The sequence below is a fragment of the Eleutherodactylus coqui genome, chromosome 12, assembly GCF_035609145.1.
Source record: "Eleutherodactylus coqui strain aEleCoq1 chromosome 12, aEleCoq1.hap1, whole genome shotgun sequence".
Lineage (NCBI taxonomy): Eukaryota > Metazoa > Chordata > Amphibia > Anura > Eleutherodactylidae > Eleutherodactylus > Eleutherodactylus coqui.
In genome coordinates this window covers 78736408-78751733 of record NC_089848.1, presented here as the reverse complement: position 1 = coordinate 78751733, position 15326 = coordinate 78736408, and the positions used below count along the sequence as shown (strand labels likewise).

The 15326-nt window shown below is 46.4% G+C and overlaps 1 protein-coding gene across 1 annotated transcript in view; it reads right to left on the bottom strand.

Moving 5' to 3' along the window:
- The window catches only part of VIPR1 (vasoactive intestinal peptide receptor 1), a 221795-nt gene extending 208833 nt beyond the window's left edge, over positions 1–12962 (bottom strand). The window contains exon 1 of the mRNA XM_066584602.1: positions 12706–12962. Coding sequence (XP_066440699.1) covers positions 12706–12753 — 48 coding nt within the window. The 5' untranslated portion in view covers positions 12754–12962. The remainder of the gene's footprint in view (positions 1–12705) is intronic.
- Between the last annotated feature and the right edge of the window lie 2364 nt (positions 12963–15326).

The following is a 15326-nucleotide window of genomic DNA, read 5'->3' as shown; positions in this document are numbered from 1 at the left end:
CCGCGACGGAGGGGAGGCCCGCAGTGTCCAGGACAGGTGAGTTTTAATTCTGGTACGGGTGTTCCGCAGATCCAGACGACTTTCATAGGCTTCAATAGAAGCCTGCAGGAGCCGTTCCCATGGGAGACCCGCACTAAAATGAAGCATGTCACGTTTTTTTTCCCGCACGCGGATCCGTGCCTGAAGGGAAAAATGACAACCGCAGGTATTTAACTACCTGCCAGTGTCCAATGCATCCCTATGGGCCGCGGATCCGCGTGCAGGAAAAACGCTGCGGATTTTAAATCAGAATTGTCCCGTGGACATGAGGCCCTACAGCTTTCAATGTAACGTTCTACGTGCCGTATGCTAATTCTTGTGAGCATTCCAGTGGACGAGTGCGACCGTCTCTGTTACTCAGCGTAGGTCCTGTAAAGCTACCCTTCTCTACCAGTGTGATGCGGATGATGCAGGAGACCTCATTCACAGGGTGATCAAAAGCTTGTGCATGTGTTGGTAGATGGCCGGCTTGCACATGCGTACTTTACTTGGCCCTTTTCTGGTCAGATTCGGCGCACTCATCTGCACATGCGCGAGTCTGCGAATGCCTGATGCATGGGCAAGATTTTGATCGGCCTATAGATGAGATCTCCTATGTCACCCACGTCACACTGGCATAGAGGGGCAGCTTTATAGGACATACCTGGGGCAACAGTGACGGTCCTACCGGCTCACAGGACCCACTGGCAAGAATTTGTATTTTTACAGCTGAAGGATGATGATAACCAAATACATTTGAGAAAGAGCGCTACCTGAGTGTTGTAGGCGTTTCTATAGGTGTGAAAGTGATAAGTTCCCTTTAAAAGGGTGTTCTGGTCTATTTAACTGATGCTCTATCCCCTGGGTAGGCCATTAGTAGTTGGTGGACAGGGGTCTGCCGCTTGGAATCTCCATCCATCAGCTGATTGTCTGGCCGGACATTATCATCAATGGTCAGAGGAAGCAGTGGGAGCACAAGCTTCCCTTCCATTGAAATCAATGGGAGCACCGCACGGCTTCCTGTTCCTCTCACGGTCAGGATGTAACGTCCTACCCTGAGCAGTAAGTATTGGGGCAGTGTGTCACTCCCATTGATTTCCATGGAGGTGAAGCTGGTGCTCCCCTGCTTCCTCTGACTATTGATGATGACATCCATCCCAGTGCAGAGTGCAGTAGGCCGGATGATCAGCTGATGGCCAAGGGTCACCAGCGGTTAGCCTATCCCTTGGGTAGGTCATCAGTATTTGATGGATGGCAGTTATCAGTTAAAATAGCCTGGAATACCCCTTTAATCCTCTTGCAATGGGGGTGGGGGAGGGGCACCCTGGACAGCAACATCCTGTCAAACATACATATTAAAATCAATATTGGCCCCAAAGCAATGTTGCCTTGCAGATTCTAATCCCACAAGGCTCGTATATTTGTGGACGGCAAATAACGCACCGATCGATATCAATAATTAGTTCCAGCTGCTTTCTTTCCAGCGCAATGACGCAGTGTTTCACGCATTTCTGTGCCCATTTGCGCACCCCCATCGACTTCCATGGGGATGCGCAAATATGCAGACAAATAGAGCATGTTCTTTCTTTTTTCTTTGTGTGACCGAAATGGGTGCACAAAATACGGGAAGGTGAACGAACCCATTGAAATTAATTAGCTCTATTCTCTGCGTATTGGGCGCGCAAATTTTGCATGCTCAAATACGCCTTAGAGTGATAATTAACCAAGATTTTCTAGAATTCCAGTAGGAAATGCTCTTTAGAAAAAAACAAATATAACTTTCTAGGAGGGAGTACCGTCCTCCCCACTGATGACCGGACATCACACCTTCCCCTCATGTCACTATCGTACAAATTGTACATTTCTCCTGCAGTCGTAATAACTTTCATATATCCCAATTTACAGCTCATAAAGTCCAGAGCTGCCATACAGCCGGTGACGTCTCCGAGCGGCGCTCCACCCTCTTCTTGCTCAATGTGTCAGCGGTAAGACAGTTCACGTGAGTTTGGCTGACACTTCTCAGCCACTGCATCGCATCTAACTTTAACCTCTCCTTCTCTGAGACATCCACTTAAAGGGAAGTTCCACTTAAATGTATCTTCTAACGTATTCCAGAATATACTCCATCCACTGGCGTAACTATAGAGGATGCAGGGGATGCGGTTGCACCCGGGCCCAGGAGCCTTAGGGGGCCCATAAGGCCTCTCTTCTCCATATAGGGAGCCCAGTACTATGAATAAAGCATTATAGTTGGGGGCCCTGTTACAGGTTTTGCATTGGGGCCCAGGAGCTTCAAGTTACGCCTCTGCCTCCATCCCATCAAGACCTAAATTAAAAGGAGACTCTGTATCATTGAACTCTTTGTGCAACACTGCAGTCCACAATTCGGAGAGTCATAGAGGTCTCCGTCTCGCAGGCAGCATTTGAAATCATGAAGATGGATTTTCCCTTTAAGCCGGTCATACATGAGTGATAAAACCAATAATCAGCATTTGATCTGATAACCAGTTGGTGCTGTGGTTTGGCATGTAGCTCTACAGTGATGATAGGCCTCATTTAATTTAGCCGCGATTAAAAATCGTGACCATGTGAAGCATTGGATTCAAATCCATTCATTCACATGGACAATTATTAGCTACGTAAAACCGTCCGGCTGGCGAAGATAGGACATCTGTGGTTTATATATGCCACCCATGGCCGTGTGAATGGGCGAGAAAATGTGAGATTTTGTCGTGACTTGGTTGCGGCTTTTTCTTTGTTCATGCAATTTTCGGCCATGATAGGGCCAGCGTAAAATCGCAACACTGGTGTGAAGCAGGGCCATAAAGCCATAAAATGTAAAAATAGCAATCCTTTTAAATGGAAATTATCAACAAGCAGGCACTTGGATAAAGGATATTTGGTCTTATGGTGCCCATCATGTGTATGGACTTGGACACCCACTGTCACTTTTTTTTGCAGTAGTGTTGTGGTCACCAGATTTTTCGCCAATAGAGCATGTATGGGACCATCTGGGATGCCAATTTTTACAGTCTACAAGTTTGCACGATCTAGAGGCTCAGTTACAGCAAATGAGGAGCGATATGCTGCCAGATACATTGCTGAACCTGTATGCCTCCATGTCTGACTGTATTACATCTTGTATCCAAGCTAGAGGCAGTACAAAGGGGTACTAGAGCCTCCATGCCCGCCTATATCACATCTTGTATCCAAGCTAGTGTTGGTACAACAGGATACTAGAGCCTCCATGCCCACTTGTATCACATCTTGCCTCGAAGCTAGAGGCGGCCAACAGGGTACTAGAGCACCCATGCCCACCCGTATCACATCTTGCCTCAAAGTTAGAGGCGTCCAGCAGGGTACTGGAGCCTTCGTGCTCACCCATATCACATCTTGTATCTAAGCTAGAGGCGGTACAACAAGGTACTAAAGCCTTCACGCCCACCTATATCGCATCTTGTTTTCAAGCTAGGGGCGGTACAACAGGGTACTGGAGCCTCCATGCCTACCTGTATCACATCTTGTATCCAAACTAGTGGTGGCCCAACAGGGTACTGGAGCCTCCCTACAAGTGTCAGTTCTCCACAATAATTCTCCTTTTGCTCTGATATTGTAATCACTTGTATCAGTGTTACAATCACACAGAGAAAGTTTCATTCCATTCCGACAACTTCTTCCAGGGGAGGGCTTGTTTCTGACAATGGGTGTATATGTTCTTGAGTCATTTTATATCAGGTTGTTAATTCTATTCATTCTTCCCATTACAACCCATGATCCATCACCAGTAAGAAACCCGCTTATTGATAGTTTCTAGATAAAACAGTTTTCCGAAAGCCTCATTAGGGAAGGGAGGGGGGGGGGGCAGCACCTCACATTTCTTGAGACATGAGCAATATATTACTATATCTAAATCATAGCACTATACAGTGCTAAATAACACAACTATATAGTGCCCACATACTTGTCTCATATATTGTCCATATAGTTCCCTAAAAAGAGTACTGTACACTGCTTGTATACTGTAATACCGCATTTCACCATATGTAAATTTACCACAAGCCACATAGGCTGTGGATAAGGTTCTGAAGACCTATGGTGGGGAATGCGGGCAATTATGCCTTTTGTTACTATCGAGTTCTGGTCATCACACAAATAACATTCCTTATACTGTAGCATAATAGCCAAATCCCATGATGTAATATCTGAACACACTAGTGTATCAGGGGATCATGTGATGCTCACTGGTTTGTACTCGATAACAGAGTCCAGTCGAAATCTTATCCATAAGGATTAACAGGAGAAGAAAACTCCCATCTGTAGACTGTTCTGGCATGCTGGGAGTTGTAGTTTTGTAATAGCTGGAGAGTCACTGGTTAGAGGGCTACCATGCACTATAAATCTGTAGTATGTGTCGATACTTCAGCTCCAGCCATAGCAGCCTATAAAAGTCTTGGCACGCGGGTTTACAAGTGCAACCGTCACAATGTGAGGAAAGTTGAGTAACTTTTAACAGCATCTCTCCCCGCAATAAAACCCCTCACAGTAAGGTACCTTTACACGGAGCAACTATCATACAGATAGTCGCTGGGAGAAGCAGAAATGTAGGAACAACAGCCTTTCATCTGCTTTTACACAGAACAATGAATGTTCATTTGTTGTTGGTGGCACATCGTTCATAGAGGGGATCCATGCAAATTAGTTTGCAAATTTTTTCTAATGTCATTGACTGCCTGCACATCAGAAGACTTGTGATCAACCAGGGACTATTTATTAGGTGAGCTGAAATGGAATGACTAGCAAGGGAGTTATCGCTCATCACCCCGTTAATTGCCATGTTTACACGGAAGGACTATTAATTGCATTTGCTCTTTTGAGCAATTATTCAGCCGATAGTTGTCCCATTGAAAGGTATTAACTAAAGTAGGCTACAGGCAAACGGCTACTATTTGTGGCACATCATAGACTTTTCAAGGATTATTCATTTAAGTCTCTGTCAAACGTGATATTTCATCTAGGTGTTGCTAGTCTCCCAGTACCCTACTCAGTTTACCAGCCTGCATAACCCTGGTCTTCTGGTCTCCTGCTTAGTATACCAGTCTTCATGACCCTGGCCTCTCAGCCCTCTGCTCAGACTATCAGCTTTCATGACCTCAGTCTCCTGCTCAGTCTTCCAGCCTTCAGGACCCTGGTCTCCTGCTTTTTGCTCAGTATACCAGCCTCCATGACCCTGGTCTCCTGCTCAGTCTAACAGCCTTCATTACCCTGGTTTTCTGGTCTCCTGTTCAGTCTATCAGCATTCATGACACTGGTCTCCCAGTCTTTTGCTCAGTCTACAGCCTTCATGACCTTCGTCTTAAAGTCTCTAGCTCAGTCTACCAGCTTTCATGACCATGGTCTCCCATCTCCTGCTCAGTTAAACAGCCTTCATGACACTGGGCCTGCAGTGTCCTGCTCAGTCTACTAGCCTTCATGATCCTAGGCTCCCTGTCTCCTGCGCAGCCTACCAGCCTTCGTGACTCTGCTTTTCTGGTCTTCTACTCAGTCTATTAGCCTTCATGACCATGGTCTTCTGGTTTACTGCTTAGTCTAACAGCATTCATGATCTTGGTTTCCTGGTCTCATGCTCAGCGCACCAGCTTTTATGACTCTGATCTTCCAGTCTCCTGCTCAGTCTGTCAGCTTTCATGAGCATGATCTCCTGCTCTCTACTCAGTCTACCAGTCTTCAGGACTCTGTTTTTATGGTCTCCTGTTCAGTCTTACGCCTTCAAGACCCTGGTCTCCCATCTCTTGCTCAGTCTATCAATCTTAATGTCCATAGTCTTCTGGTCTTGTGCTCAGTCCATAGCCTTCATGACCCTGGTCTCCCAGTCCCTTTTCAATTTACCAGCTTTCACGACCCTGTTCTCCCATCTCCAACTCAGTCTACGAGCCTTTATCATCCTGGCCCCCTTCTCAGTCTACCAGCCTTCATGACCCTGCTCCTCTGGTCTACTGCTCAGTCTACCAGCCTTCATGACCCTGGTCTCCTAGTCTCCAGCTCAGTCTATCAGCCTTCATGTCCATGGTCGTCTGGTCTTGTGCTCAGTCCACAGCCTTTTTGACCCTGGTCTCCCAGTCCCCTTTTCAGTTTACCTGTTTTCATGACCCTGGTTTCCCATCTCCTGGTCAGTCAACCAACCTTCATGACCCTGCTCTCCTTTTCAGTCTACCAGTCTTCATGACCCTGCTGTCTTTTCAGTCTACCAGTCTTTATGACCCTGCTGTCTTTTCAGTCTACCAGTCTTTATGACCCTGCTCTCCTTTTCAGTCTACCAGTCTTCATGACACTGCTGTCTTTTCAGTCTACCAGTCTTCATGACACTGCTGTCTTTTCAGTCTACCAGTCTTCATGACACTGCTGTCTTTTCAGTCTACCAGTCTTCATGACCCTGCTCTCCTTTTCAGTCTACCAGCCTTCAGGATCCTTGTCTCCTGCTCAGTCTACCAGCCCTTATGACCCTGGTCTCCTGCTCAGTCTACCAGCCCTTATGACCCTGGTCTCCTGCTCAGTCTACCAGCCCTTATGACCCTGGTCTCCTGCTCAGTCTACCAGCCCTTATGACCCTGGTCTCCTGCTCAGTCTACCAGCCCTTATGACCCTGGTCTCCTGCTCAGTCTACCAGCCCTTATGACCCTGGTCTCCTGCTCAGTCTACCAGCCCTTATGACCCTGGTCTCCTGCTCAGTCTACCAGCCCTTATGACCCTGGTCTCCTGCTCAGTCTACCAGCCCTTATGACCCTGGTCTCCTGCTCAGTCTACCAGCCCTTATGACCCTGGTCTCCTGCTCAGTCTACCAGCCCTTATGACCCTGGTCTCCTGCTCAGTCTACCAGCCCTTATGACCCTGGTCTCCTGCTCAGTCTACCAGCCCTTATGACCCTGGTCTCCTGCTCAGTCTACCAGCCCTTATGACCCTGGTCTCCTGCTCAGTCTACCAGCCCTTATGACCCTGGTCTCCTGCTCAGTCTACCAGCCCTTATGACCCTGGTCTCCTGCTCAGTCTACCAGCCCTTATGACCCTGGTCTCCTGCTCAGTCTACCAGCCCTTATGACCCTGGTCTCCTGCTCAGTCTACCAGCCCTTATGACCCTGGTCTCCTGCTCAGTCTACCAGCCCTTATGACCCTGGTCTCCTGCTCAGTCTACCAGCCCTTATGACCCTGGTCTCCTGCTCAGTCTACCAGCCCTTATGACCCTGGTCTCCTGCTCAGTCTACCAGCCTTATGACCCTGGTCTCCTGCTCAGTCTACCAGCCCTTATGACCCTGGTCTCCTGCTCAGTCTACCAGCCCTTATGACCCTGGTCTCCTGCTCAGTCTACCAGCCCTTATGACCCTGGTCTCCTGCTCAGTCTACCAGCCCTTATGACCCTGGTCTCCTGCTCAGTCTACCAGCCCTTATGACCCTGGTCTCCTGCTCAGTCTACCAGCCCTTATGACCCTGGTCTCCTGCTCAGTCTACCAGCCCTTATGACCCTGGTCTCCTGCTCAGTCTACCAGCCCTTATGACCCTGGTCTCCTGCTCAGTCTACCAGCCCTTATGACCCTGGTCTCCTGCTCAGTCTACCAGCCCTTATGACCCTGGTCTCCTGCTCAGTCTACCAGCCCTTATGACCCTGGTCTCCTGCTCAGTCTACCAGCCCTTATGACCCTGGTCTCCTGCTCAGTCTACCAGCCCTTATGACCCTGGTCTCCTGCTCAGTCTACCAGCCTTCATGACCCTGGTCTCCTGCTCAGTCTACCAGCCTTCATGACCCTGGTCTCCTGGTCTGCTCCTCAGTTTAACAGCCTTCACGATCCTGGCCTCCTTGTCCCTTCGCTCAGTGCACTAGCCTTCATGACTCTGGTCTTCGATCTCCTTCTCAGCTTTCCAGCCTTCATGACCCTGGTCTCCTGCTCAGCCTGCCAGCTTTTATGACCCTGGTCTTCTGCTCAGTTTACCAGCCTTCATAATTACATCAGCATGTTCCCTGGGCTCTTCTTCTTCCTCATATCTCTGTCAGTCAGTGTGAGTGCTTTCCAATTGTTATGCTGACATGGACAGAGGAAACACAGAAGTAGAGCCTGCACTGTGCAAAAACAGCCACACCTTCATTGTGTAACTACATGTGTTTGTGTGCACTATGGGCTCTGCTTATCTGTTTCTCTGTAGATGTCTTGGGGTAAAACAATGGGAGGGTACTCACACTAACAGGGATATAAGGAGGCTGAACAACCTAGGGAGCATGCTGCTGTAATTACAAAGATTGGTGGACTGAAGAGGAGAACAGGGTTATGAAGGCTGGTAGACTAAGCAGAAGACCCAGAGACTGGGGCCACGTAAACTGGTAGACTAAGCAAGAGACTGGGAGACCAAGGTCATGAAGGCTGGTAAATTGAGAAAGAGACTGGGAGACCAGGGTCATGAAGGCTGGTAAATTGAGAAAGAGACTGGGAGACCAGGGTCATGAAGGCTGGTAAACTGAGAAAGAGACTGGGAGACCAGGGTCATGAAGGCTGGTAAATCGAGAAAGACTGGGAGACCAGGGTCATGAAGGTTGGTAAACTGAGAAAGAGACTGGGAGTCCAGGATCATGAAGGTTGGTAAACTGAGAAAGAGACTGGGAGACCAGGGTCATGAAGCTTGGTAAACTGAGAAAGAGACTGGGAGACCAGGGTCATGAAGGTTGGTAAACTGAGAGACTGGGAGACCAGGGTCATGAAGGCTGGTAAACTGATCAAGAGACTGGGAGACCAGGGTCATGAAGGTTGGTAAACTGATCAAGAGACTGGGAGACCAGGGTCATGAAGGTTGGTAAACTGATCAAGAGACTGGGAGACCAGGGTCATGAAGGTTGGTAAACTGATCAAGAGACTGGGAGACCAGGGTCATGAAGGCTGCTAAACTGATCAAGAGACTGTAAAACCTGGTAGCAGCCGCATGAAATATTACGTTTGACATAGACTTTCTGGTCTTGAAAGAAAAATCCCTGCAAAGCTGAGAACTATAGTTTTGTGGTGTTGTAACTGAGGAGAAAGGTCCTAGCAGGCCAATACCTAAATAGTTCCTACTCCAATATCAGCAGAAATCATTGGCACTCACAACCTGGAGTCCTCCATAAATATCTTGCTACTCTGAAAGCAATGGATGACCAATGATTTCCCACAATGCTTTTACACTGCAGCCACCAACATTGATCTCAGGGTATCACATTCTCCAAAACAGACAAGCCCTCTAAGGCACCTTTAACGTGGGACGGAATAGGCCACGCGATGTACCATAAGCAGCGGGAAATTCTGCCCTAAAATCCACCGGCTACCTGCAGATTTTGATGTGGAATTGAAAAGGACTTAAAACTTGCCTTCAATTCTGCATCAAAACCCACATTAGACCTGCGGATTTTGGGGTGGAATTACACACCTGCTGATTGGGCCGTGTCCTACAGCCTACTTCTGTCTGGTGTGAAAGGTCCCGTTAACTTCCGCCCTGTCTAGAGGAAGCCAGAAGAAACACAAGTTTTTCCTATTCTTGACCACTTTTTGTAGCCGGAGCTGAACTCAGCAGTGTCTTCTCAGAACAGATGCTATCATCTCTGCAAGGAACCTCCATCCTCTTCATATCTATAGAGCTCAGTCCACATTGCCAATGATAGGAGCTCACACCAATCACTGTGCAGCAGGCACCACACTGATAAACCTGTCAACGCCATTTAGCAACTGCAAAGAGGAAACATACGGCCGCCCAGGAAGAGGTTCCCCATGTACTAACTGCTCAGAAACTCACATCATACCAACATTTTGCGTTCAGACATAGCTGATCTGCAGCGGATTTCGTCACAGATTATAGTGCGGACCTGCAGCTGATTTCACGGTTTCAATTGAACTCAGATGGAGGAGGTGAAATCTGCTGCAGGTCTGCAACACCATCCGCAGCAAATCAGTAACGTGTGAATGCAGCTTTAGGGCGGGTGTATGGGGACTACTCAGATGTTTCACACGTGTTATTATATGCAGCGCTAAAAGCCTATTGATTTACATTGAGTTATTCAGAAATGTATTTTCACGTGCATGAAAAAAAAACGGAGCATGTCCTATTTTGGTGGGTATTACGTACGTAATATGCCCATTACAGGCTATGGGGGTTAAACTATGCAGTAAATGGGCGTCAATGGACAAAATCCACATGCGGAATTCTGTTGCACAAAAATGCATTTCCAGTTGTTTCTACGTCAAGAGGTGGCATGCCGCTTCTTGATGTGGGAATGCTAATTTTTCACCCTTTCAGTTGAGGGCCGATGTCTGGTGCGGATTTTGACGTGGTTTTTGCCGCAGTACTTTTTGTGGATTTTGGTGCGGCTTTTCCGCTGTGCAGAATCCGCACCAATCATGCCAAGCGTGAACGTACCCCTAGTGCCCATTCACATGGTCGTATTTTCTGTCCGTGTTCTTTACTGACTGAATACGGACAGAACACGGACGCATTAAAGTAAGTTGGTGTAGTCAGATGTGTGTTTTTTTTTTAAGTGGACCAATGTGCGTAATAAATGATTATAGCCTGACCTATGGGAGCTTAAAAAGCACAGTGAGATCGAATGTGACATGTATGTGTGCTACGATTTTCATACATGTTGCCAGAAGACAGTGGGAAAAAAGTGACATCAATGACGCCTTGTTGTGCATGTGAAAAACCAAGGATACATGGATGGTAAATGGCCCAAAAAAATGCACACACACACACAGTAAAATCAGTCCATTGTTCACGGACTCAAATTGCAATCACCTGTGTGAATGAGCCCTAGATGTTTTTACGCCCTAAATTGCACTGACTTGGAATCCTAAAATATTCTATTCAACAATTTCAGAGTTCCCCTGGTCACGTAACACATGTTGGGTGACTGCTGTGAAGAATGTCATCCTCTGTGCTATTTGTGTCAGTCTTCACTGCAGTTTTCAGCATTATATTCATGAACATAATTCATTGTAAGGAATTGTCATCATTAACAATGTTGCATCTATGGCTGCCATCTATGGGGGCACCTAAGTGCCACATTGAAAGAGAAGAGCTATTATACTGTCTAATAATAGGAAGGTGCTGCCATGCAAAGAAGCCAGCAATGCCAACTCATACTAACAAGAGTGGGCACCACCAGAAACCAGCTGAATAATAGGTGCAGGATAGAACCAGGGAAGGTGCCAGGCAGCAATGCCAACCTGATGTAACTGTGCACAAAATAGGTGCTCCCTATGCCAACTTAGAGCTTACCAGCTGTTACAGGAGCAAACTCTGAGCTGTCACGCTGAGCCTTGTGGTCCCACAGATCTACAGTACTACATAAATCAGGGGATAATGCAGTGCCAGTCAGGAGAATTCTGCAGCCCAACCTCACTGCTGCCTAACGTGCAACTCTGGTTGGCATCCAGGAATGCCACTAGGGCAGCTATCAGATCCACCCACTGCAGGGCAAAAGAGGAACCAGCAACCAAAATCTAGAACAATCCATACATGTCTATGTAGGAGAGCTAACTGTGTACATCCCCTGATGATATAGTCCTATGTAAGACTAGATAGCACATTGTCATATCTGACAGATGGAAAACTCAGCACTGCTACATTTAACAGCTCCTCTGCATCAGACAAGAACAGCTCTGCTATGTCATGTCAGGCAAACCAGCACCGGACAACTCAGCTCTGCTGCATCTGAGAAGCCCAGCATTGAAGCATCTTGACAAACGCAGTGCTCCTTAAAGGCTGCTATCATACAAGCGTATTTTTGCTCCGTATTAGGTCCATCTTGGAGGGGGGGGGGGGCAGTAATGTAAATTTACAGGGATAACCACACGGGCGTATTTTTTACGAAAACACAGCATGTTCTATTTTTTTGCGATTTTTGCCTCCATATTTGTATTTCTTTTCCATTGGGCGAATACGGATTAAATATGAATGACATATTGATATAATGCCTTTTGAAACACATATGTGGCACGAATTCATATTACGGACATGGCTTTATCCTAAACCGACCTAATACTGACAACCAGCTCTGCTACATATTGACATACTCATCCTAACCCACCTTAAAGCACATTTCTGCTATACAGTAAAGTGACAAACTCATCTCTGCACATCTAAAAAAAAGTCTACTTATTGTACATATTGATAAACTTGACATTGCTATATCTTGAACCATCTGGGCTCTTGACAAACTCAGCACAACTTGGTACTAACAAAGAAACCTGCCACATATTGAAGAACCTTACACTACCTGATCTAGCACTGCTACATCTTGAAAAGAAAACTCAGCACTGTTACATGTTAGCAAAGCTAACTCTACTACATAGGGAAAAAAAACCTTAGCCCTGGCAAACTCAGCTCTACTACACCTGGAGAAGAAATCTGAAAAGCAACTGTATGCATGTTGCAAAACTTAGCACTGTAGCAGACTGTGTGACACACTTGTAACATGTTTACAAACTCAGCTCTACTACAATAAGACATTTTAAAAGCAGATGGATACATGTTGCCAAACTCAGTTCTGCTACATTGTATCTAATACAATAGCAGTGAACACACTGTAAGGGAATGTCATTTGTCATTCTGTGATTTGTTACTATTTTTATTTGTCATTTGTTACTATTTTAAGAATGAAGAAGTTCTGCAGCAGCTACTTACAGATGAGATGACACCCAGGAGCAGGGAGAGCAGTAGTAAGGAGCCCATAGTCAGGTAGGTAGTTGACTTCTCCAAACTTCTGCTGCTTTTGTCGTGTTAATGCAATAATGTCCCCAATGCAAAGAGCAGGTGCAATCCTCAGAGAGCCATGAAGAACCTCAACCTCCTTGTGAGGAGTCACATCCAGAAGAAGGAGCTGTTGTCGCCTCTGCTACTCCACTCACTGAGCCCAGCGCAGCTCCACTCCTGGCCATTGCTCTGCACTTTCATTAAGAAAGTCAACCAGAGCCAAGTAAACCAATCCCAGAGCCCAGGAGCAGCCAATGAGCTCCCTGCAGGGAAGGGCTGCCAGGCTTCATGTGCAGGCAGCGCAGAGCAGGCACTACATGCTGCACAGCAGAGCTGCTGGGAGGGGGGTGCAGAGAGGAAGAGCTAAGGTGCTTCACATCACATGCACTCAGGAGGAAAGTGCATGATGTAGATGTAGCAGAGCTGAAATTGTGGAAAGTGCATGATATAGAAGTAGCAGTGCTGAATTTGTGGAAAGTGCACGATATACATGTTACAGAGCTGAATTTGTTGTGTGCAAGGCTGCACTGACAGTGTCCAGAGTGAAGATACCACAATGAAGGAGGCTTACCTGCTTACTATAAAAACAGTGTATTTTGGTTGCGTATTAAGGAGTCTTCAGATAAGCGTATGTGCAAATACGCTCGCCTTTGCACAGTGAATAAGGTTGATTTTTGTACGTATCGGTGCCTAATATTGTACTTTCTTGCACACGCCTGTTCACATATGTGCGACAAACTCCTGCCCTGATTTAAAAAGGCTCTTTAGCCTAACGAGGTCCCGGCGGTTGCCTTTCCCAGCGGGTTTGTGCAGCATATTGCACATCCTCTTGTGTTTTGCACACACATTTACAAACGCTCGCAGAGTTTTTTTGACCCTTTGTGCTCAAATATGTAGGAAAATACAGCGGGTCCTGTTTCTTGTCTCACACGCCAAAAAATCATTAGTGTGAACAAACCCATTGAGATCAATAGGTTCTATTCACTGCGTATTGCGAACGTAAATATGTTTGTCCTTTCGTGCATTTTTGTACAGCCGTAATAAGCAGTATGCCGTAAGGGCGCGTGTATCGTGGATTCACTACACATCATCAAGGTGTGTTCATCTGGCGGAATCTTCCACTGTGAATTCCATCCTTTCAATCATGCCATATCCGTAGCTTTCTGCCGTGGTTTTTATCTCCGATCTAAACGTGGATTTTTCCGTGTCAGTGGACGAGATCCATATGCAGAAATCCAACGCGGAAATTGGCATTTCTGCATCAAAAGCAATGCATCACTTCTTGACGCGGAAATCTGTGTAAACGTGATTTTCCACATCCGAATCCTTGACACATATCTTGACATGGCGCATTCTTCATACAGATTGCAGTAAAAACAGCGCCAGAAAGCCACGGATTCTGATGCAGGATTTTCGCAGAGGTGCCTATCAGGGCTTATTCACACAAACGCATTTTTGCTGCATATTCCGCTTGCAGAATTTGCAGGCACAATATGCAGTGAATAGAACTCATTAATTTCAATGGGCTCAGTCACGTGCATTTTTTGCGTGTGCGTATTTCGGTCGTGCATAAAAAAGCAACAGCATATCCTATTTTGGTGCATATTATGCACCAATTAGCACATACTAAACGATGTTGGCCATTGAAAGCAAACAAATCATGCTTGCATGTGCAAATACGCAAGGCATGCGTGCGCAAAGAATACAGTAAAATACACAGACGTGCAAAAACGCAACGATCATTGAGCAAATACGTGGCGCAAATGCCTGTGTAGATACGCTTATACCCGTGTAAGGACAGCCTTATGCTTTTCCTGGCCCCATTAAAAACAATGGGCAAGACGTTCCAAGGGAGCGCCCAAACATGCCACGATTTTTTTTTCAAAAGAATGGGGTTCATATTCATGTGAAATTTGTGCGTCTTACAACACACAAATCTTGCGCAATTTTCTCACCTGTGTGAAAGTGGTCTAAGGGCTTATTTACGCATGCAAAATGTGCGCACACAATAAACAGACAGTAAGTTTTAATGGATAGTTTCACACACGCATATTTGGCGTGCGCAATTCTCTCGTGCAAAAACCAGCAGCGTGCTCTATTAACGTGTGCATTTGCACAGGGAGAAAACGGATCTTGAACTCCATAAACGAATTGGCCACCTCAATGGCTGAGAGCGTCGGGCGTATTTTTTTTACACAATTGCGCTTGACTTGCATTTGCAAAAAGGACAGTAAAATGCAGCTGCCTGCACCAATAAGCGATGACCGATGTGCAAAAACATGGCGCAAATATGCATATGCTCATTTGCATCCAGCTTGTATTCACACGGGCGATTTTATTGCGCAAGTTCTGTCCGATCGCGAATTGGATGAAAAAATCGTGAAAAGAGCCTATTGAGTTCTGTTTATTCACATAGATGAGATAGAAGAATCCCCACGTGCCCTATTTTTGGGCTCAAGAATTGCAAAAAAAATAACAAAATCGCCCCACACTCACATGCAATGCGATTTTCATGCAAGTGCGATTTCTACCATTTTAGGGCTTAAACACAC